General features: G+C 39.4%; 4 protein-coding genes across 4 annotated transcripts; all 4 read left to right on the forward strand.

Moving 5' to 3' along the window:
• The first annotated feature begins 1316 nt into the window (after nt 1-1316).
• si:ch211-223p8.8 (dual specificity protein phosphatase 13A family protein) lies at nt 1317-2886 on the forward strand. Its single transcript, XM_058380351.1, has 3 exons — nt 1317-1489; nt 1578-1795; nt 2068-2886. Exons 1-3 carry the CDS (start codon nt 1338-1340, stop codon nt 2289-2291), a joined length of 594 nt encoding a protein of 197 aa, XP_058236334.1. The 5' UTR covers nt 1317-1337; the 3' UTR covers nt 2292-2886.
• A 404-nt stretch (nt 2887-3290) lies between these two features.
• zgc:153981 (dual specificity protein phosphatase family protein) lies at nt 3291-7962 on the forward strand. The gene is made up of 3 exons (XM_058380363.1): nt 3291-3655; nt 4404-4621; nt 6031-7962. The coding sequence occupies exons 1-3, from the start codon at nt 3531-3533 to the stop codon at nt 6240-6242; spliced, it is 555 nt and encodes a 184-aa protein (XP_058236346.1). The 5' UTR covers nt 3291-3530; the 3' UTR covers nt 6243-7962.
• Nucleotides 7963-11192: 3230 nt separating this feature from the next.
• On the forward strand, nt 11193-13588 carry LOC131346763 (dual specificity protein phosphatase 13-like). Its single transcript, XM_058380375.1, has 4 exons — nt 11193-11367; nt 11938-12066; nt 12420-12637; nt 12778-13588. Coding segments are annotated over exons 1-4 (570 nt in total). The 5' UTR covers nt 11193-11365; the 3' UTR covers nt 12999-13588.
• Nucleotides 13589-19307: 5719 nt separating this feature from the next.
• On the forward strand, nt 19308-23738 carry LOC131349412 (dual specificity phosphatase 29-like). Its single transcript, XM_058385071.1, has 4 exons — nt 19308-19467; nt 22468-22693; nt 22904-23127; nt 23476-23738. Exons 2-4 carry the CDS (start codon nt 22512-22514, stop codon nt 23736-23738), a joined length of 669 nt encoding a protein of 222 aa, XP_058241054.1. The 5' UTR covers nt 19308-19467; nt 22468-22511.
• The last annotated feature ends 46 nt before the right edge of the window (nt 23739-23784 follow it).

Genomic DNA, 23784 nt, shown 5'->3' on the forward strand with positions numbered 1-23784 from the left:
TTTTGTGTGTGAAGTTCAAGTCTGTTGCACTGACATACACAGGAAGTGATTGTTAAACTAAAAAAATCATCAAACAAGTTGCAACAAATTTTAAGGAACTAAGTTTTGTTCAACTCAGTTTTGTTTTCTCAGCTGTATGTTTGAATGAATTTGACAGGATTTAGAAATTTCACAATATGGGGATTGGACTGGAAAGGTCACTTTCCTATAGAAAAAGAGATCACATAAATATGTGGTACAACAGGAATGCTAAATTAGTCATTACCTTTACATCTAGCACATCCCCCAAACATCTCGAGCCTATTGTGAGGTTCCACCCTAAAGCAGGCTATAATGAGCGTTATTGTTCACATACAAAGACCAAGCATACGGGCCAACCTTCGCTTACCACATGCATCAATGAGCCTTGGGCGCCCATGACCCTGGCGCTGGTTCACCACTGTTGCTTCCTTGGACCACTTTTGATAGATACTGACCACGGCAGACCGGGAACATCCCACAAGAGCTGCAGTTTTGGAGATGCTCTGATCCAGTCGTCTAGCCATCACAATTTGGCCCTCATCAAACTCACTCAAATCCTTACGCTTTCTGCCTAATATATCCCACCCATTAACAGGTGCCATGATGCCATAATCAGTGTTATTCACTTCACCTGTCAGTGCTCCTAATGTTATGCCTGATCGGTGTATATATTATATAAAACACATTTTTTTGAATACTAGTTGCTTAACTTTATTGGCCTACACTCAGTGACAGCTCTTTGCCAATCATAGTCTCTTGTGCTTTAACACACTCATAATGATTTGGAAGTTCAAGTATAATGATACACTTACTCTGACAGGAAAACACACTGTACATGAAGCAGTTCCCTCAGTATCTGTATATAAAGCATATAAAATATAACTTTATTTAATGTTCTATCCCAGGGTGTTTCCAGGACAGACTTCAGATCTGCTGCAACCCCTACCCTGATAAAGCATTTAATGATGTTAAATGAATGAATGAGAATCACTGTCATTTTCTTCACTGTTTTTTTAGTACTTAGTCCGTATCACAGTTCCATCTGAGCACGTACACAACCATACACAGTATCAATGCAATGAAACACTTTTTTCCTGAGGCCATGTTGGCATAACAGTAACAGAGCAGTCATTAAGATGGCGACAGTGATTTTCCCAAAGGAAAATGTTCAAGGGGAAGTCGATAAGGGCTTGTTCAAAATAGTATGAAAACATAGCTTCGGGTCAAATGCAAATACAGTGGCATCTACTGGAGACTAGAAGTTAGTGCAGTGAACACACACACCTGGCCGTGTCCTTCAGAGAGCCAACACAAAGATGGTGGACTCTCCTAAAAACACAAAAGAAAACTGTATTTCCAGTCAGTGTGACTCTCCTACTGTTGAGCAGCTGGAGGAAATACTACATGGAGGTCAGTTATCATGTAACCATGTTGATGAAGTGTGGCCCAGTCTGTTTCTGGGAGACATGTAAGTCTGTTAATGTTTGTCACATAGTTCTAAAGCTTGCATTATCAGTAATTTATTACTGTATAATATTTTTCTGACTTTTCTACAGGTACATGTCTCATGACAGATATGGACTTTGGAGACTTGGTATTACTCATGTTCTAAATGCTGCTCATGGGAAAATGTGTTGCAAAGGTAGTGATGATTTCTATGGTACCACAGTGCAATACTATGGTGTAGCAGCTAATGACCTACCTACGTTTGATATTTCACCTTTCTTCTACCCTTCTGCACAGTATATTCATCAGGCTCTCTGCACTCATGGAGGTAAACACACTATTGTCTGTTGTACCACATTGTAGTATTTCAATCTGGTAAATACAGCTGTGCTACAATATAAAAGATTTAATATTGATATAATGTTATAATACATTGATAGTTTTATAATCTGTATATCCTGCACCTAGACAAACCTTTATAGAGTTTATATTCATTTATACTGCTTTTCAACACTGGTTATTATCCTGTGTAATTTGTTCTGTGCTACAGGTTACAATTATCAACTAATTTTCTAATATTTCTTATCACTATTTCCTCAGCAAAAGTCTTTGTGCACTGTGCTGTTGGTGTAAGCCGTTCTGCTGCCCTGGTCTTGGCTTATTTAATGATTTATCGCAACTACACATTAGTGGATGCAATCCTGAAAGTCAAAGAGAAGAGGTGGATTTTTCCAAATCGAGGATTTCTCAAGCATCTTATAAATCTGGATTCTGAACTAAAGAGTAAATCTCAAAGCGAGTGTCCTGTGCATGGCGAAATCTAGCAATGGATGTATTAGTATGTGTAAAACAAAGACTATGCAAGGACGCTTGAAAAGGCAAATGACAGCATGTTGAATGACTATTTTCTTTTTGCCAAAATTCAGTATATTAACCCTACTGATCAGCTGTAGGATGAACTGCAATACAGACGGCACCCCAGACCTCTTCACCTGACATCAGTGCCTAATGCTCTTGTTGCTAAATGAACAGGTCTGCTCCAAAATCTAGTCGAAAGCTTTCCTAAAAGAATGGAGGTAATTATAAAAGCAAAAAGGGGGAACTATACCTGGAATGGGGTGTTCAGTGAGAACATATGGGTGTGACAATGTGTCCACAAACTTAAATGTAAATATATTAGATATAATATAAAATCTGAGATCAGTGGTTTTATCTGTACATCTAACATTTATATATTTGTGTATTTATTACATTATTTACATTGTAAAATAAAAGTGTATTTATTGCCTTGTTTACCTCCTTAATAAAATGTTGATGCAGAACTGCCTATTGCCAACAGGGGGCAGCAGCCTGCAGGAGGAAGGCCATTCTCATCTCCGGTCATTTCTGTAAATAAACAAATAAACGTAAATAAACGTAAAACCCCTATTATCATAATAAAAATTAAATTATGTATTGTATATATATATATATATATATATGTATATATATATATATATATATATATATATATATTTTTTTTTATTAATATTGTTGTTTTTATTATTTTAAACAGAAAAAATACAAAATTACAAAATTATTTAGTAAAAATTAATCATTCAGATATAAATCTATAGCCAGAAATGATAAACGTAATTATGCATTTTAATAAAATAAAAACAATACATTCATTGTTGTGTGATTTTCATAAAAGATCCTTGTTTCCGTCCTATGAGTCAAATCGGTGTTTAACCACAGCTTTGTTTAGCAGGCTGTAATCACTATATATGGCTCTGATGTTAGAAATAAGGCAGGAGGCTGAGAGCACCGGGAGAGGGCGATGGAGAAATCAGCAGTGGTGTAGAGTAAACAGTGCCTCTGCTGTGTCTTTGACAGCCTTGTCCTGCTCTCTGATTATATATAACGTCAGGATATCGGATAACAGAACGGCGGTGAGCTGCACCTGCTCGCGCGCGTCACACTGGTACAGCACGCGCCGCTCGCGCACACACTGACCTAACGCCTGCGGTGTGGCGATATAACTTGTCCACAGCGTTTAATCGCTAATTCAACGAGCAGGAGACATGACAGCCCAGAAACATAAACAAGGACTAGCTGAAATCAGGGCCTTGGAGAATATTCTGGACGGATGCAAACTTGACCTCAGCGCCGTCGATGAGGTCTGGCCGAACTTGTACATCGGGAATGTGTAAGTGTTATATAAAGGATTCATTCCGATATCCGTTTACTTTTACAGCTCATGTGCGTGGCTATAAGATACTTAACCACACAGCTCCTCGACTGAGATTACACAAGAACATTCTTCTGAAGGACTTTTGTGATTTGTTTTGTACTTATATACACAGCTCTGGGTAAATCTGAGACTACACCGATCAGGCATAACATTATGACCACCTGCCTAATAATAATATTGTGTTGGTCCTCTATTTGCTACCAAAACAGCCCTGACCCGACATCCACCTTGCTCTGACACCTTTCTATCAGAACCAGCATTAACTTCTTCAGCAATTTGAGCAACAGTAGCTCGTCTGTTGGATCGGATCACACGGGCCAGCCTTCGCTTCCCAGGTGTATCATGACCCTGTTGCCGGTTCACCACTGTTCCTTCCTTGGACCACTTTTGATAGATACTGACCACTGCAGACCGGGAACACCCCATAAGAGCTGCAGTTTTGGAGACGCTCTGATCCAGTCGTCTAGCCATCACAATTTGGCCCTGGTCAAACTCACTCAAATCCTTACGCTTGCCCATTTTTCCTGTTTCTAACACATCAACTTTGAGGACAAAATGTTCACGTGCTGCCTGATATATCCCACCCACTAACAGGTGCCATGATGAGGAGATAATCAGTGTTATTCACTTCACCTGTCAATGTCAGTGCTTATAATGTTATGGCTGATCGGTGTAAATGTAACCTGGTTCTCTTTTTCTACAGGGCAATCGCTCAGAACAAAAGTGCTTTAAGGAAGATGGGCATCACACACATCCTGAACGCGGCTCATGCCAAACAGGGCAGTATAGGAGATGAGAGTTACTACGGTACTGAGTTTGTTTATCATGGTATACCAGCGGAAGACTCAGGCAAGTTTAACATCAGCGTGCACTTCCGGTCAGCGTCTGACTTTATTCACAAAGCCCTCAAGAAGAAAAACGGTATGAAGTCATTGTCCTGTTAAGCACATACATCTGCTGTTTTCCTAAGCACCAAAAAAATGGAACTTTTGTCTTGATTTACTGAGTTATTGAGTAGCCTAAGTACACGTTGTCCAAAAGTCTGAGACCTTACTGAAAATCTGGCATTTTTTTCCCCATTTAATATTGAAAATAAACAATAGGTCTCAATAGGTCTTTCTTAAATATTTTATATTCAAGATTCTGCACTATTTATAGGCTTCTGTTTAAATGTAATCAAATTTGTGTCATTGACCATATTAGCTGATTTATACTGTAAAAAAGTTCAGATTTCTCTTCTCTTGATCAGATGGCATGGACCTCGGATAGACTTGATCTAAGATGGATCATGAAGTTTTGTCTAGCTCATGTGCACACTGTCATTAAAGATATATACTGTATTTCATGTAAAGATTCTACTTTTCACTCAAGCTGTCATCAGTAATATAATTTGTAATCAAAACTGTTGTATTAATATAGAAAAGAAAGCAAAATAGAAGCATTTACATTAGTTCCCTCAGACATTTGGACCCCACTGTGGATTTTTGTTCAACCATGTAACTGTACTCTTAAAGGTACAACAGTGAACTTTATGAGATATATTTATTCTAAAAATGGCTGAGTTCAGTATAATCCAATTTGGATCATTTTGCAAACCCAGAGCTGGGTACACAATGTTTGATAACTGTGTTGATTTTATAAACCAGATTGTGGGTCATTTTTACACAACTAGAAGTAACAACAGCCCAAAATGAGGTGACTTAATGTTAACCATAAAAATTAATTTATGAATTTAATGTCATCTTCAACATGTCCTTGGGGGGAAAAGTTCATAATATTTATTACTGGAAGCCAAATTAATCTACATATTTCTATCAAATAATGTTAGCTAGTGTTCCATTTTGTCACCAGGGTTAAACCTGCTGCTAAGACATGTTTAAAAAGTTTGACAATAATTTATACGAAAATACACTTTTGAAAAGTGAAACAAAATGATAAATAAACTTCACGGTGAACAAAAAAGCCTACATTTCTCTGCTCTGATTTGATTGACACAGTGAAAAATTTGCAAAAAAAAAAAATCCTGCAGCAGTGTGCTGTTCCCCAGATCCCCAGTTTCTCACTATCAACCCAATTTGGATCACATTGACCCAACTACCTGCCCCAACAAGATGAACCCAGCAACTGAGCTTTAAAAATATCCCACTGTTTTTTTTTATAGCGCTCAATTATATTCCTCTACAGTTACATTTCTCTAGGGTACCACAAGAGTGCTAGAGAGTATAAGTGAACATTATATATGTAACAATACTGATAGAAAGACACAGTTAGGATGATGGTTTTCAAGACGCTTTTCATGCTACATTGCATTGTGTTTATTTTGCCCACAGGAAAAGTGCTTGTGCATTGCATTATGGGAGTGAGTCGCTCGTCTACTTTAGTCCTGTCCTACTTAATGTTACGTCAGCATCTCACTCTCCGTGCTGCCATCCAACAAGTCATCCAGAAGAGACCGATTTACCCTAACAGGAACTTTCTGGGTCTGCTGCTTGAGCTTGACACACAGCTACAGAGAAAAAGAATGATGTGTCCGATTCTCTGACAGCACATCACTGTCAGACCGACTAGTCTGTTTCAATAGTTTTTTAGGAAAGAAAATTTCACCTACTCCATGTAAAAATAGGATTATTAACATTTTAAAACATTTAATGAAATTCCATGTGTATATGCACACATACGTGTACAGTATGTGTTTTATTTATAGTCACATTTACGTATATATGTTTTATATGTATTTCTCATGTCCTTCATTTTTCATTATGGAAGAAAATGTTCCTGCAAGTAATAAGAAGGGGACAGATCCATGTGGATATAAGAAAGAGTCTGGATATTTCACTATATGACAATGCGCACTTAAAGAAGTGTTTCAGGCCTTATTCTTAACAGCAGTTCCGTTTATAGCACAACAGATATAATGGAGTAATGACCTGTGTGTCCTTGTAATGCTTGGATCACAAGCCTCTCTGCCGCCTAATCCTCAAACCTGCCAAGAGAACAAATGTCAAAAGAAGAGTGCCTTCAGGCTGGCTGGCAATACTCTGGGATGTTATGACTACAGCTCCGAACTGTGTGGAAGCACCAAACTGTGGAAGGAAATCTGCTTCCTGGTGAGGAACTGTTTGAAGCATCTGCAGTAGCTTCTTTCATCCTGGTCTGAGATGGATTAAGAGTCTGTCCTGGGAATACTGGGAAGGAGAAAGGAATTCACCCCAGATAGGAGGCCAGTCCACCACAGAGCCCACACACACACACACACACACACACACACATTCACAAGTAGGGAAACTTCAGAAACAGAAAGAGCAATTCACCTGTCAGTATAAAACGTGCATGGATGTAGAGAGAACTTGAATAGGAACTGTGATCCAAGCTCAGGAGGAGATCACCGTGCCACCTTGCTGTCCTTAATTAAAGCATCTAGACTTTATTCAAACATACAAAAGACTCTAGACAGGCTGTGCTGGAGAAGCATGACAAAATAAAGCTATACATGATATATCATAGTGCACATTGTTAAAGACTGCGGTTATACACTGCGGTTGTGTAATTATCCTCTATTTATTTGTCTTCATTCAGATTAGGGATCCAGGGTTAAACAGTGGTATTCTCTGCAAAAAGCCTTCATGGCTTCAGGCTTTCATTCAAACCAAATAAGTCCCTCAAATTAGTAACTTGAGGACCAAGATCAAGATTAAGGAGGCAGAATCAGGAATGTTTCTGGTTAGCTGGAGCCACACTGAAGATCCCTGTTCTTGAGACTTGTGTATGAAATGCACTGTTGAGAAAGAAAACATACGGATGCATTATTTTTGTCATTTGTTTTTAACCCTGTAACTGATTTGAAATGTTTTTATTTCTACATCATGTCAATTAGATACATTCTTAAGATAACATGTTTAACCGATAATTGATGGCAGAACATTAGATCTGTGTCAGTTGTGTTTCAGTGGGGGGGGGGGGGTGTACAGTTTTGCTAAATGTTTGTAAACCTATTTCTAAGATCAGTATTTTGAACTGATGTGTGAAGGATGGTGAAGGAGGGACGAATGAAATTTTGATTAATACTCTTAAAGAGTCATTCATTTGTTTGACGTAACAGAAAACAAATTCTCTCTGCTCTCTTTCCAAAGGAGTCAAATTTCTACTGTTGTACAAACCAAATGAATAAAGGGTTGTTTACACAGTCTGAGACTGAAATATGGTTTGTAAAATAAAGTGAGGGATACGATTCAGCCGTCTTTGTTGTTAGGATTAAGCCCCAGAGCACTCACACGCCTGTTTTCCTGACTGTAGTGTAATATTTTGTTTCATAATGGGAACGCATTAATAGGCTATTAGAGTCTACATCAAGGTGGAAGAAAAACTGTAATATATTTAACACAGACACTCATATCCTGTTGGATTCATGCTGTTTGCGAAATGATCCTCTCAAGAAAGAGCGGCCTCAAACAGGCCCGATAATGAAATTAGTTCTTCCTGTTGGAGACGTTGACTCCATTCTGAAGTCCATCACCAGGCCTGCAGTAATCCTCAGGAGAAATATGTCTCCTAATGGGCTTTTATAATCTGCTCCCCTGAGGACTTTAATCCACAGGCGGATGTCACAATATGAAGCAGAAATGTACACTCAGTTAAGTGGGATTTTCAGCACCATGAAGTACTTACGGTGTTCTATTTGTACGTTTAAATGCCCGAGAGATACGGCTCTCTGGCTTTCGTGCAGTGTAATATCCAATGATGCAATCTGTTTATTTTTTAGCTTTTTCATCATAACTTTTTGGCTATTTCTTTCTGAACTCAGATGCTGTTTTGGTGCAAATGTGAGCTTTGCATTTCAGTTACTAATCATTTATCCATCATGAGAAGAATATATCTTGGCATCTTTGCCATTACATAAATCCTGTGCATGATACACATTAAAATGATAACAGTCTCGTCACTGCTGCTTGTGTTACTGTATATCTGCAGCAGAGGGCGGCGCTTCACTATAGACCAGATGTGAGTGGCCTCTCCTTTCCAATAGACACAAGGCAACTGAAGATCTTGTAAGTTGCTGGTGATTATTATTTCCTGTTTAAATCTTCCAGGATCTGTTCGCATGTTCAGTCGCAGTCTGAACACCTTTGCTATTAGCATCTGTCAAGTTTATGGTAATTTCTAAATAACATTTTTTCTTATGACTAGCTGTACCTTGCTCTTGTCAAACATGACCTTGACAGAAAACTACAGCTTAATGTAGGAATAATAAAGTCAGCTTATATAAAATGTTAAAAAGTATTGATTGGATCTTTGAGTAAAATGTCATACACTCAGTATTTAAAGGAAAAAGCCACCAGAGTGACTTGCATATGAATGTTTAGAATCAATATGCGAATAATATCTTTTATTATTATTTAAATGTCTTTCAATAAGATTCTAGTGAACTATTTTCACTTTAGGAGACTGATGCAGCAGTGCTTTAGTGCTGTAGTCTGTCCAGCTCTCTTACCTCCTCATCTTTGCAGCCTGCTCAAACAGATAATGTTCCAAAAGGTTCAACTGTCAATGCCATTATGCTCATCATCTCACAAAATGCTAGCTAGCCAGGCCATGTCTCTGCTGTCACTGGTGACTGATTAAGTCTGAACTATCCCTAAGTTCAATTTCTCATTAATATGACCTAAGACAAATGCGACTGGGTAAAGTCTCTCTTTCGTTTTTAGTAGCTAATAGTGAAAGATCCCTTGTGTTTGAGATCACTGAGACCATTGTAACTGCACTAGCATGTTAGAACAACCCAACCACAGATTCTCTCATGAATAGCAAAAATACAGTACTAAACACATTAGCGGCAATATTGCTTAGCACGTTATATCAATATTCAAATATTTTCAGAGTGGAATATTCTCTTTCATGTTCTGAAACAAATTGCAAACCAGCAGCATTCAGAAGCAGCAGGTGTGTGTTTCCCAGCATGCTTCTGGCGTGTTATGGGGTAATACTGAGCAGAATCAGACAACACAAGCCAAGAAGCCAGACACACACCAGTCCTCAGATACACCTCTCCTTTGGGGAGCATCCGACTTCCTGATTAGTTGCCTGGCATTCGTTGCATGCTGACAAATCATAGTAGAGGCTGAGAAGTCAGGGAGTGAGGACAAGACAGCAAATGCACTGAGACATCAGCTCACTGTATCCCAGGCCAAGTTTTCTTCCCTGGACAGCCTACAGGGGAGCAGAATACACTGAAAGGGCACTGATCATGGCATTAATCACAATTGAGTATAGCTGTCAGTACATGCTTTTAAAAATAAATTACATTAAATTAAATTAATAGTAGGTTATTGCTGCTTGTTTTTGTGTCTCAATATACATCTATGTTTTAATATAGAAAAACTAAAAACTTTAAAATATTCAAATATTTGCTTTATCTGGATCTAAAGTAGGAACTAAGAAGGAACTAAAGCATTTAAATATTTTTTTTTCCCTGCCTTAAATCCTTTTTTGATCCAGAGAAAGCAAATATTTTTTTAATTTATCTACCTTAAAACATAGAGACACACACAAAAAAACAAACAGCTATGACTTTTATATATTGTTTTATCTTCAGTAATCTGCTCACAGATCCAGAGCCTATATCAGAGAACTCTGGATTTGAGGCAGGAAGGGATCCTAGGATGGGAAACCTGGACCTCAGGATTAAACTAGTGACTCTGGATATGACAATGTTCCCTGCTGCTTTATGCCATCCTTTAATTATACGTTTGGTAATACTTGACTATTTTAACAAGTTGCTCTGCTGCCCTCTGCTGATGGTGAATCCTATATCCAGAGTGTAATGGCGCAATAATAGATACACATCAATAGTACCAGCCATTAAGGTAAGTGACGCATAAATGCTTCCTCTGGGTTTATAGATAATTACTGCTTTGATATAGTGTGTATATACACAGAGCTGCTATACATTACAAGGGCACAAATAATAAATAAAGAAAAAGATAGTACAATTATCACAGGCAACTGTTTAACATATTGTGTTACAATCCAAGCAGATCCTGAACAGAAACAGGTTGGTGTGGCTTTCACACCCAGGCTGTTAATTCCCTTTTATTGACTTCATAAAGTTGTAATTACTGCAGACCTTCAAGCCTCTTGCACTGGCAGACAAAGCTGCTCGTGCTAACAGCAGGTGAAAAACACAGCTGTTAATGAGAACTATTTATCCCAACTGCTTGATTTGGGGAACCCTGCAATAACACAAGGATAAATAAAGGAGTAAAATGTACTAATGTACGACCTCAGTGTTACACACAAACATTCTCATAAAGCTTAAGCACAACCAGCCCTCAGACAGACATTTTGGCAGCGAGGCAAGTTTTACTGTACATATTCTGCACATATTCATGATCCCAGACATGCTCACGCTGAGCTTTACATGCTAACACTAACACCGCTGAATAAAGTCAGAAAGAGAAAGAGTGCTTACAAGGTTTCTAAAATCAAACCAGGCTGCCCGCTAAGAACTGCAAGGGGCTTTTGTTGCCAGGGAGGTTTATAATTATCCACCATTTAAAAAAGGAAGCAGCCTCCAGAGGCATATCTGCGGACTGGCTGTCGACGACGTCCCTGACCAAGGAGAAAAGAGCTGACGACCTGAGAGAGGAGAAAAGAGACCGAAGCTAAAAAATGTAAGTTCAATCAGGTTGAGTATTTTTCAGCTCCAGAAAACTTTTAAAGAGGCCAAGCTGCGTGAAACACATGCATTTTTTTTGGCATCCACATTTTCCTCTCCACACACAAGCTGTAAATGCAATCCGAATATGATCACATTCGATGAGTCTTGAGTGCGATGAGCTCCTGGAAAAAAAGCTCTCGATTTACTTTGAAGCTGTTGAGAGCTGAGTGTCACCAAACACTCAGCCTCTTAGTAACAGACGTGTTTCACAAGCCTTGGCCTCAGGTGGGCTTAACCAGTCTGAAAATGTTAGTTGAATGAAAATGTGCCTTAGTGCAAAAAGCAAGAACGTTAGCAGCTAGACAGCAGGCCAAACTGGGGAATGTAGCTTGTCCTGTTACTTGGGAAATAACTCATGCTGACATAAAGTGCAATAAACCAAAAACACACAACTTCATCACAGTAAATTTAACCAACACCTCTAGTACACATGCTCAATGAATCTTTGCATCCATTAACATTAAAACACTAAAACCTTAAAAGCCCAAGTGGAAATATAAATCAGTGTATATTTTCATACTAGGTCGTCTCTTAAGGAGCTCTGCGCCTATGAAACACCATCCGTTGCTGAACTGCAGGACTTCCTGTTGGCTGACAGGCACCCCACTGGACATGTCAACCAAGTGTGGCCCAATGTGTACATTGGCAATGAGTACGTACCAGGCAGCAGGCCGACCATTCATAAGGCAAATTCGTGGAGCAACAGGCTGCTGAGCACACAGCTGAATACATGTGTGTTTAGTGTCACATTGGGCTATGAGTCAGCTGCTTTACAGACATGTTTGCACAGACTTGTAGAAGATTAGCTCCCAGTTCACTCCTTCTTAAGATGTTGAAAAATGAACAGGACCAAAGCATCAGTATAAAATATTTGAGTCAAGGAGGTACAGTAAAAGTAAATGTGGTGTTGCAGTATGCTCCTTTGCTTTTGGTATTAAAGGCAGTATAATTATTGACCATTCCAAATCTGTCCCACTGGAAAATAAGTTTGTATTTTGCCTGCAGAGTTGCGGCCCGTGACAAGTCAATGCTGCACAGCATGGGGATCACCCACATAGTCAATGCAGCCAGCGGCCCCCCACATGTAAACACCGGACCTCGCTTCTACAGAGACATGGCTGTAGATTATTATGGGGTGGAAGCCGACGATTCCACAGACTTCGTCATAAGTGTTTTCTTTTACCCAACAGCAAGATTTATACGTGCTGCCTTGTCCAATAAAGGCAAGTTATGCAGTTACTGCCTAAAACAGATAACCGCCTGACCGTATGATTAAGAAAACATTTCCAAATCAGGTGTCACATCGCCATTTTACAGCAGAGATAAAGCTTTTCTTTATTACTGACAAACTCTTCTGTTTCAGGGAAAGTGTTTGTGCATTGCTTGATGGGAGTCAGCCGCTCGGCCACGCTCGTCTTGGCCTTTCTTATGATCTGTGAGCAGTTGACCTTAAGGGAAGCAGCACGAGTTGTTCGCCAACACAGAGACATTTGCCCCAACCCTGGCTTCCTCAATCAGCTCCGTCACCTCGACATGAGCCTCGTGCGTGAACAGAAGAAGAAGCTTGAAGCTTTCAAGCTATAGACAATTGTCCAAGATTTAAAAATGTGACAAAGTCTATTCCAAAAGTATGTACCCTCCAGCTTTCAGGCCTGATGTTTTGATCCATGGCAACAACTCATTTAGTCATTTAGCAATATTCCTTTCATGACGGTAGCAAAGTGGATATAGGAGGGACAATTGAAGCCTTTGCCCATAAATAGTTATTAACTTCCACAGACTGCAGGGTTGCAAAATAAATGGCAGGTTTGTTTTAATTCCTTCCAGATGGCACGCGCTTTGAACTTGTTCCAAAAGGAGCCTATGAGCATGTGTTGTTTTTTTTTTTTTAAACTCTTGTGAAATGAGATGGTTGTGGCCTGCTTTTTATCGTATGAAGGTGGAACAGGAGAAACATGCATGGCTGGATGTCTTGAAGTCCTGATCCCCTGCAGAGACTCTCTAATGGGTATCATATGCTCTAATATGTTTAGAGGTTCCACACAAAACAATGTGATTTGATCCACTGGTTTTAGCCATGTACTGGGTAAAAGAATAAAAGCTTGCTTTCTGAATGAATGCATTATTATGATAGATCGTATGCACTTACCGCCCGCTTTAATAGGAACACCTGTCCAGAAACACTTGAATGTGTTCGATTGTAAAAAAAAAAAAGAGAGAGAAAAAAATCTATTATATCAGTTACTATCTAATTTCCTATGAATTAACACACACACACACAGTCTGCTGCCCCAGAATTTCAAAGCTAATTATTTTGTAAACCCAGTCTAATCACAATCTAGACACACACACACACACTGCATTTCAATTTGAGGTTTTCAGATTCACAGTTAAGATCTGTTCCTAAAGCTCTACACACCAGACACAGTATGAGACAGCATCTATATCTGACTTGTGGTGTCTGCTGTGGACAAACAGCCTGCCTTCCAGGCCTGTCAGTCATGTTTGGCACAGTGAGGGTGGAGGGGATGACTGAGTTATGGCCTATCACACAGTGTTTTAGTGTTCATCCAACCCTGTGCAAACAAACACATCTGAGCGTCAGGACTGTCCAGGAAAACACCACAGAACTCCCGCAGCCATATTCATAGACAAATAAACACACGGCCGTTACAAGCCGAGAGAAGCAGGAAACTGGTTTGACATGACCATATGAAAATAAATACAGTAAATACAGTCATCTCCAGAATCATGGAAATGAATAACACATGCAGTGAGTGGTCATTCAAGCTCAAACATGAGGAGACGCTGTATACTTGTACTTTAGGTTTAGTTAAGTACTGCAAATGTAGTGCTTTTCAAATTTATTGGCATGTTTAATCCTTCCTGAAGCCTCCCTTTGAGAACTGACCTTCTAAATGCACAACCTTTGCAAATGTAATAACTTGTTATAGTGGTGTGGAATAGCTAATTAAAAATCTTAACGACCCAGACACATGGCAAATTCAGAAAGTGTGATCTTCATCCCTCACCATCCTCCTCAGTGGGCTGGGGTGGAGAGTTATTTATGTTCATGGATGACAAAAAGTTTGGGAAACTGGAAAGAGGTGTTAACTGTTTTTCAACTGGCAGCACAGCAGGTTGTCTTCACGTCTCATAGCTCCAGGTTCCATGGTTTGATCCTGAGCCCGGATTAATGACTCTGTATAGTTCTGAATGTTTTCTCCCCATGTCATGCCTGTGTGGGTTTCCTCCCACCTCTCAAAAACATGCATGTAGGTGTATTGGATATGCTAACTTGGCCCTGGGTGTGAGGGTGTGTGTATCACATTGGTGCCCTGCAAATGCACTGGACCGGCATCCCATCCAGGGTGTGTTCCAGCCTCACGCACAGTGTTCCTGGGATAGGCTCCAGATACATAGTGACCCTGTGATAAGGATAAAACATTAACTCAAGAATGAATGAATGCATTTGAACTTCTAAGAAACAATAAAGCAAATGTAGGACTAAAAAATGACTCTGTAATTACTGTACACTGTGTATGATACAGGCACAGACTGTGAACTGAAGATCACACATTTTGTTAATTCACTTGATGGGATCTTACACATCATGTCTCTTTAGGCTGGGTAATTGCTGGCTCATCCAAAGTATTTCCACTCCAGCAGCCGAAGCTGTCATTAAACAAACTGGAAAGTCTGACATATGTGACTTTCAACATGCCTGTAAATCTATCGTGATTAGACAACCGAGTAAGACAGTGTGATTGAGCAATAAGCTATTTTGGTATGTGTAAGAGAACATGAGCTCATTCTCAATATATTTTTCCTGTCATATATAGGCCAACTTGCTGTCATCTTTCCTCGTGATGTGTTAGCGCCTCACCCGTTACATCACTGTCGAAACAGAACAGAGCTTTCTGCCAAGCTTTCTGGAAGAGGTTGAAAAAAAAAACAAAAAAACAAGGGAGCTAATTGAAAACAATAATTATAACTACTGACTGATAGTTCAATCCACTTGACAAATTAATTTTAAGCTTTATGGAAAACTTTGGATCACAGCTCACAGTTGGTGTAAAGAATGACTCAACTCCTCTGTACGCTGTGGGGGCTGCTGTGGCCGCAATACACATTCTGGAGAGCGGCTGGCTATTAATAACATCTCCTCTAGGCTGTTATCTCAGGTGCAGACTATGAATAACACCTTCCCATCTCATAGCACGTACATTATCCCCACACATTCTCCACCACCCTCACACCGTTACATTTTATTTTAAAAAGCGCATAAAGCATTATGATAGAAGTTCTGTGCTAAACGCTATTTGTCCATAATGGTATGATTTTAGATTTATGAAAATTAAGACTGGATCTCACAACCCATGCAGCACGGTTATATTATTTGGTGGTGGTGGGGGGGTGTAAAAAAAATAAAAAAGAAAGAAAGAAAGAAATTTCAAGGTTGAAGGCGTAAGTGAACCTGACAAAACAATAAAAGGAATCCAACATGACCAATTTAATGACTCCCCTGTCAAGGTGAGTGATGGCAGCGAGCGAGGATGTGAGTGAGAAAAAAACACACACACAGTGCTGATGGCTCTGAACACTCTCTCTCCAAAGATGATTCATGTGTCCTTTTCACATATCTGGGAAGCGAAAAGCAATTACCATCCCATTTGCAGCGGCCAAGCTCGCATTACAGACACTCTGTTAAAGTCTGGTACAAAAAAAAATAAAAATAAAAAAATAAAAAAATAAATAAAAAAGCACATTTTTGGATTAAATTACAAACCCTGCTCTGCTGAGATTTCCTATTTTTGTCAAATTGGACTCTTTTAGTCAGTGGGCCCCAGGAAGGACAGCTGCCTGTAGGAGGGCACAGGCGGTAGTGTGAGGAGGGAATAATTGGCTGGTGGAATTGAGCCCAGGCTGAGGCGTCTCCTGTGGGACTGCAGACACACTCCCTGACCTTTTAGCAGATTTTCCATCTCCATGACTCTGATTTGATCTGTCATAAGCCAAAAACATGATCTGTCTCAACGGATTCGAAATACAAAGCCTTTTATATATATACTTTGGGTGAACAAAACATTAACACCTACAATAACACATACAGATATGTTTTTATTGGAGTTAAGAGCAGCGGCGGTCAAAGAGTTTTAATCAAGCGCAATTACTCATGGAAATAAATACTTAGGTAAAGGATGTTGAAGTGCAGACTAAAATTCTTCATTCGAAGTAAAGCAGAAAAGTGTCAACTATTCTTTTTTTTTTTTTTTTAAAGTACCAGAAAAGCACAAGAAAATGTCTGCCTCAAATCACACACTGATTTTAATTACACATGCTGAATGAGTTCCCCTTTTAGCACATAAACCAAGGAATGTGGAAAAACAATAGCTTTGGCTAACAACCACTTCACTAACAACCTAGCTAGCTAGCATGATCATAACTTATACAAAGAGTAGAACTTGATCCACACTAGCTGAATGCAAATAGCTAGTCATCATGTACACACTGCCTTGATAGATACGAAGAGCACAGAGAGAGAGAGAGTAGATAGATTACAGTGACAGTCAGTCTTGCTGCCATATGTTAAAGTTTGGCTCAGTCAGGCGTATAAATCAACTCTCTTTATGGCAATGCTTTGAAAATACAAGGTTTTAGCACATTTTCTTTTGAAATATAGTATGTAAAAGTCTAAACTATTAGCTGAAAGAAAAACTAAGGTGAAGATACAGACGTTCAAAAACCAAACTTTGAACAGAAGTCTGCAGATTTTTGTTTCTATTGGTCTCGGAGGAAATTACTGAGGATTACCTTTTTCTCAAATCCTAAAAAAGATCTGTATGAAAAACAATTATGGGAATTACTCAAGCATCCTTTAACCCTATGGAATCGACAGACGCGTCCCTGCATCCAAATCAGTCACGTCATTATTATTCTCATGAATCACTTAATGTTCAGGTAGAATCAAAGCAGGGGAAATGAGGACTTCATGAGATTTACTTTATTTGTCCTTTAGAATCAATGAATGCACCACAGACAACACTAACATCAGGTAGGTTTATACAGGTAGGTAAGCTCTGCGAATATAATGGTATATTGAAGAATTGTACCTTTAAAAAGGACAATAGAAGGACAAAACTTGCCACACAGCCAGATCCTCAAATCATGCACAACACTGAAGCTGTTCATTTACATTGCTTCATTTGCAAATGCTTTGATCCAAAGTGTCTATCAAGTGAGGCAGAACCTAATCCACACCCTGCGCTTAAGCACCTAAAGATTTGTTTATAGGCCCAAAAGTGGCTCTGTGACAATTCTGGGGTTTCATCTAATAACCTTCTGGTCATACACAGAGTGGTCACCCACCTTGAGCTTTTCTGCATTTTGGAACTGAAGTGGACTTAATTGGGTTTATGAATCATGAGACTATACTATATACACTACCGTGCAAAAGTTTGGGATCACTTGCATATTTCAGCTTGATTTCAGCTCCGGAGGAAGACTCCATCAAGCCAATCCATCTTGTGGGAGATGCTCCAGGAAGCCTGGGCTGAAATCTCATCAGATTATCTTGAAAAATTGACAGCTAGAATGCCCAGGCTGTAATTGCTGCAAAAGGTGGCTTTTTGATGAAGGCGAAGTTTGAAGAAAACATTCATCATTTCCATCAAAATCATTATTTCTAACTCTGACATGTCAGCATGTCCTGTTCTTTTGCTATATTTTCTATTCAGACTAATTTCGTGTGTGTTTCCTTGGAAAACAATAACATTTTTGAGTGATCCCAAATTTTTGAGCGGCAGTGTAGTTTAAAATGGGGGAATATTGAACAATTATATGCCACATGTGTATGTTATTATATGTACAAAATGATTCAACTAAAAACAGGAAACGTTTTTGCACAAGTATCCACCCCCTGTTACTGCGGAACCTCTCAATTAGTTCTGCTGTAACTAGTTGCCATTAGAAGCCACACAATTAAAGTTGAATAGAGATTACTCGTGTGCTCATGATCTCATTATAAATACCAAAGAGCTAGCTATGGGAACTGGAGAAATATCGGAGTTTGGCTATAAAAAAAAAAAAAAAAAAAAAAGATCCCAAACTTTAAAATCTGTGGTCAACCATTAAAAATAAAAGTAACAGAAGTAGCCAAGTCCATTTCAGTTCCATGCTGTAACACTAGAAAATGTGGAAAACTTCACGAGGGAAATACATATGCAAGGCAATGTAGTTATAAATGAATTTATGCAAGTTTATGCAAAACCTGCAGCACCTGCTGTGTGGTCAGAGAGGTTTTTCATTAAAGAACCCAACAGAGACCTACCTGATTTGCACAGAACGCGAGACACTAAACAGCCAACGAGCTTCTGAGCACCAGTGTGGTCTCAAAACAGGTGTATTACAAGCCACAAATCTGTGCAGTACACGGCATAGCAGCCTTCGTGGCATAAAGAAGCCATTCCTAATGTTTAGTGCACTTTAATGCAGTCTGCAGCCTCAGTCATTTCCAAATATAGAAGCTTATCATCGAGAGACTACTGATCCTCTACAAACGCTGCAGTCAGCATGAGCAAATTGTTTCTGACCTTCTGACATCCTCCACAAATCCACAGTTATATTATCAACATGACATCATGCCTCAGTGACAGAATGACTACTGAACTTTTTGAGGGCTTTTTCTGTATTGGCCCCAGTTTTCCTTGGCTTAGATAAATATATATGTCAAAATAGCAACAGAGTAAAGTGATGTGTGATATAAATAGAGGAAGAAGCCAGTCGCAGGCTCAAATAACAGGCAAAATAAAATGTGCTCTTTGTACCCGTGTGTGCCAGAACTATTCTAGATACTGGGGCAGAGGTTCTGTGCACGCACACACACTTACATACACACACACACTTCCACCATCAACCCCTCCTGCATGCTGTTAAGAGCAAAGCTCGTAGATCAGTGGCCTAAAAATATAATTTGGGGTCTGGTGTGTGTTATGGACAGACCAGACATGTGCAGCGTGTGCTCGGAGTAAACATCAGACAGATTGTGTTGACGGTAAGCACTTAAATATGAATGTATATTGATTTACCATTTCCGGATTAAGAGAGGATCAAGTGTGGATTCATAACAGCAGTTAGTGTCAACTGTTATTGACTGTTACCAGAACTGGAAGTGTGTGTAGAAATCTGTGAACTGAAACCTCTGAAGGTGCAACAAAATATGAATTTAATACAAATGTTTGATCTGTAGGGGCAGGATTTCATGACTGGGATGCAATTTAGCCCTTGTAAGCCAGAAATAATCTTTTGTATTCTTTATTTTTTGCAGCTGAATCTAAATGTGTTAACCCTCCTCGAGCAACACTATCTCATTTCTGCAAGGTTTCTTTGCTGACACTGGCTGCATGCCACTCTATAACAAGTTAACGGTTGAAAGTAACCGATTTTTTGTAGAAACAAATTAGCAAATAGACAAAATGTGTTAACTAGCATCCATACAAATGATTTATTAGTTTAGTCTTTAATATCTTCTTCACATTGGTCAAGGTCACAGTGGATCTTGGGAAGTGTGAGGCAGAGACACATCCTGGATCAGATGCCACACATTTTTTCCACAATCATTCACACCTAAGGGCAGATGAACTTAGCCTGTCCAGCATGGTTTTTTTTTTTTTTTAGAGGTGGGATAAAGCCAGAGAGCCTGAAGGAAACCTATATTCTGTAGTCAGGATTGAGCAGTTTATTTGAAGCGGCGTTTTATAACATTCATAGGAATTGCATAAATATATTTTCTTGAAAAAAATGTTGGAGAGCTCATGAATGGTTTATGAGAGAGAATGTAAACCATTAATGATCACTCCGAGTCGACTGATTAAGCCACAGAGTTAATGTAATTCAGTGATGGCTTAGACAGGCACTATTAGACATCCAAATGAGCAAATTGTTTTCTGCCCTGGGCTTGTGCTATGAATGTTTTCAGTGGAGGAGAAGGAATGGACACCACAGTTAATTGACTGGTACAAAATACTCCATGGCTACCGATATCTTATGTAGTAGTTATATAGTAAATAATCTGGATGAAATTATAAAATGTCAAACTGTATGAGCAGACAATGTGTGTGTCTGCATGCTGTTCATAATTTAAAACCACTGAAAGATGGCATGAATAACACTGATCATCTGATTACAATGGAAACAGTCAAGGGGTGAGACACACTGGGCAGCAAACAAACAATCAGCTCTCAAAATTGATATGTTGGAAGCAGATAAAAATGGGTTCTGAGTGACTTTGACAAAGGCCAAATTCTAATGACTGGGACAAAGCATGTCCAAAACAACAGATCGTGAGAGGTGATCCCAGTATGCAGTGACTAGTAACTAAAAGTAGTCCAAGGAAGGATGGTGATAGGATAATGGGTGCCAAAGGCCTAGCCCATCTGGTCTGAAACCTTGGCTCCTGGCATTCATATGGAGGTTACTTTGACCTTTGACACATACCACCTAGCTAAACATTTCAGCAGACCAAGTACAATATTTCCTAATGGAAATTATTCAGGAATGGTGTGAGGTAAATGACTATGAAATGTAGTAATGAATGAAATAAAACTCATGTTGTTGACCGTATGTATGTATGTACTCATCAGCCATAATATTATGACCACCTGCCTAATATTGTATCGGTCCCCCGTTTGCTGCCAAAACAGCCCTGACCCGTCAAGGCATGGACTCCACTAGACCCCTGAAGGTATGCTGTGGTATCTGGCACCAAGATGTTAGCAGCAGATCCTTTAAGCATATATATTACACACACACAAACATATACATGCATACATACCTCTCTGTATAGTATAGAGAGTTAGTTAGTGGATTGAGAGAGAATAGTCCATATATAAATGAACAAACGTAAACTACTTGTTTCTCTTTCAAAGGCTGAGACGAAACAAAAAGAAGCATCATCTCCATTTTCTTTTGGCCAAATTGTTTGGGCTGGTTTCGGCTGTTTGAGATATAGTGGGAAATTTTTCTGAAAATTTACCAAGCCTAATGACTGTCCTTAACTGTCTAAACCTGCTCAAAATGAGCTGCTAGGATATGTGCATACTGTCCACTTCCAACTGCCTAATGCAGAGTTTCTAACAGTTCACTAGACAGGAGCATATAGCATAAGTCAGGTGTGACAGCCTCTTGGATTAATATAGTTTGTGGCTCTTATTAATGTCAGCCTGCCCCTAAACTCTCTGGCCATCAGCCGCTGCTGCAATTTCTTATACATGTATTTTGCAAGTTATTAGTTTGTTTTTATTAGCAGCACATTCATGATACTTTTGCGAAAGCTGTAGAAAGTGTAGAGTTTTATATCACTGCTTGACTAACACTTTATTTTGAGGACTTTAAAATCATTCCTTCGTATGCTATATGGATATCAAAAACGTGTTGTACTGGGATAGTGGTGCATAATCCCGTTAATGCAAATGGACATCCTAAAGTAAGGTTAAAAAAATAACAGTGTCAAAAATTTGACCCGTAATGATAGGGCAAGATACCTCATAAAAAAATTTAAAAAACCTTTTAAGTTACCTTAAGGGGCCTGACATGTGTCATACATAAACCCTCAAGTAGTGCTTGATAAAATATTTATGCAATTTTTATGCATGTGTTAAGCCGAATGTAGATACGTGTCACATTGTGTTAAGTTTGAAACACTGCTACTGGGGGCAGCGCAGCGGTGTAGCGTTGCTGCCTCCCAGCCTCAGGGTTCCCAGCTCAATTTAGAGCTCGGGTTTCTGTCTGTACTTCCCAGGAGTTTCCTCCCACCTCCTGAAAACATGCTGGATTGTCTATGTTCAATTGTCCCTTAATGTTAACGAGTGTATGAATGTGTGTATGCATGCTGCCCTGCAACAGACTAGCGTGCCATCCGGGTCGTATTCCCTCCTCACCCTTGAGGTTCCCAGGATAGGATCCGGACGCACCACAACAACTTCTTGCTATAAAAACACCCAATTCTGACATTTGAGCACCTGCCTAACATCTCTTTACTTCTTTCTAAAGCCAGTAATTCCAGCTTCCTGCTGATGAACACACGGGTTTAAAAAGATAATGAAGTCTAACACTTCAAAACCGAGCCAAATCAAGAACACACAAAAGCCAGCACAGTGTGACCCAGACAGTGAGTACATCACCCCAGAGCTGTTTGAGCTGCAGAAACTCTTCTGGCAAGGAACAGGAGCAGCTTACACCCACGTCAATGAGGTCTGGCCCAGAGTCTACATCGGTGATGAGTAAGCAGGATGACTAAAAGAGCCTCGTTGTTTTATTCTTTTTCTGCTTAATGAAATTTCGAACACTTGGGTTGGTTCCTAAGACTTCTTCAGTCTTATTAATCTCCATTTGACACAGCATGTATAATTTGATAAATGCTCATGAACCTTCATTTTCACTCATTTAAAGCTTAATAATAGTAGACAAATGGCAATATTATTATTTCACAGAAAGACAGCACTAGAGCGCCACAACTTGGAGAAGATGGGGATAACGCACATCCTCAATGCAGCTGAGGGGAAATGGAACAATGTCGCTACAGGTCCAGATTATTACCACAACATGAACATTTATTACTATGGAGTGGAGGCAGAAGACATTCCAACTTTCAACCTTGCGCAGTTTTTCTACTCGGCAGCTCAATTTATTGACCATGCTCTCAGCAAACCAGAGAGTGAGTAAAGAGATAGAAGAGCTACGATAAATATATTTAGATAGAGAGCTTCCCCCTCTCTCTCTCTCTCACACACACACAACTCAAACTCAATCTCTGTTCCTTGACGCGAGCTGGCTAAAAGGACAAACACTGCCTTTATTACACTATAATTAGTAATGACCTTTTGTAGTTTATCTTGGCTGAAACATGCATTTAACTCCCTGATATGTATTAATTCATGTTTATTTATGCATTTACCCCAGAGCAATCTAGTTAAGTTGCAAATCAGCCAAAATCTGCAGTGTCACTCATAAATAATCAAACAAATGAGCAGCACCTCACACCCTAATTCCTCCCTTGTTTCAGGTAAACTGCTTGTACACTGCGTCATGGGACGAAGTCGATCAGCAACTTTATTTTTGGCGTACTTGATGATCCACGAGAATACGACTGTCGTCGACGCCATCGAACTGGTGAAGCAGCAACGGTGCATTTTACCCAACAGAGGATTTCTAAAGCAACTCCGGGAGCTGGATGTTCAGCTACAAGAGCAAAGGCACAAGAAACAAACCGAGAATCCAGACAACACAGGCCGAGACTCGCATCTGGATTCAACATGTGGCACATAATTTTATGCCGAACGGATTTAAGCACAGAGCTTAGTAACAGGCTATT

Source organism: Hemibagrus wyckioides, linkage group LG03 (genome assembly GCF_019097595.1).
Source record: "Hemibagrus wyckioides isolate EC202008001 linkage group LG03, SWU_Hwy_1.0, whole genome shotgun sequence".
Taxonomy (NCBI): Eukaryota; Metazoa; Chordata; class Actinopteri; order Siluriformes; family Bagridae; genus Hemibagrus; species Hemibagrus wyckioides.

Excerpts from the sequence above, each read along its gene's own strand:
- si:ch211-223p8.8 (XM_058380351.1), top strand. The coding sequence starts at position 1,338 with ATGGTGGACTCTCCTAAAAACACAAAAGAAAACTGTATTTCCAGTCAG. Across the intron at positions 1,490-1,577 it reads AGTCTGTTTCTGGGAGACAT|GTACATGTCTCATGACAGAT; the intron begins GTAAGTCTGTTA and ends ACTTTTCTACAG. Across the intron at positions 1,796-2,067 it reads GGCTCTCTGCACTCATGGAG|CAAAAGTCTTTGTGCACTGT; the intron begins GTAAACACACTA and ends CTATTTCCTCAG.
- LOC131346763 (XM_058380375.1), top strand. Across the intron at positions 12,067-12,419 it reads AATGTGTACATTGGCAATGA|AGTTGCGGCCCGTGACAAGT; the intron begins GTACGTACCAGG and ends TTTTGCCTGCAG. Across the intron at positions 12,638-12,777 it reads TGCTGCCTTGTCCAATAAAG|GGAAAGTGTTTGTGCATTGC; the intron begins GCAAGTTATGCA and ends CTTCTGTTTCAG.
- zgc:153981 (XM_058380363.1), top strand. The coding sequence starts at position 3,531 with ATGACAGCCCAGAAACATAAACAAGGACTAGCTGAAATCAGGGCCTTG. Across the intron at positions 3,656-4,403 it reads AACTTGTACATCGGGAATGT|GGCAATCGCTCAGAACAAAA; the intron begins GTAAGTGTTATA and ends CTTTTTCTACAG. Across the intron at positions 4,622-6,030 it reads AGCCCTCAAGAAGAAAAACG|GAAAAGTGCTTGTGCATTGC; the intron begins GTATGAAGTCAT and ends TTTTGCCCACAG.
- LOC131349412 (XM_058385071.1), top strand. The coding sequence starts at position 22,512 with ATGAAGTCTAACACTTCAAAACCGAGCCAAATCAAGAACACACAAAAG. Across the intron at positions 22,694-22,903 it reads AGAGTCTACATCGGTGATGA|AAAGACAGCACTAGAGCGCC; the intron begins GTAAGCAGGATG and ends ATTATTTCACAG. Across the intron at positions 23,128-23,475 it reads TGCTCTCAGCAAACCAGAGA|GTAAACTGCTTGTACACTGC; the intron begins GTGAGTAAAGAG and ends CCCTTGTTTCAG.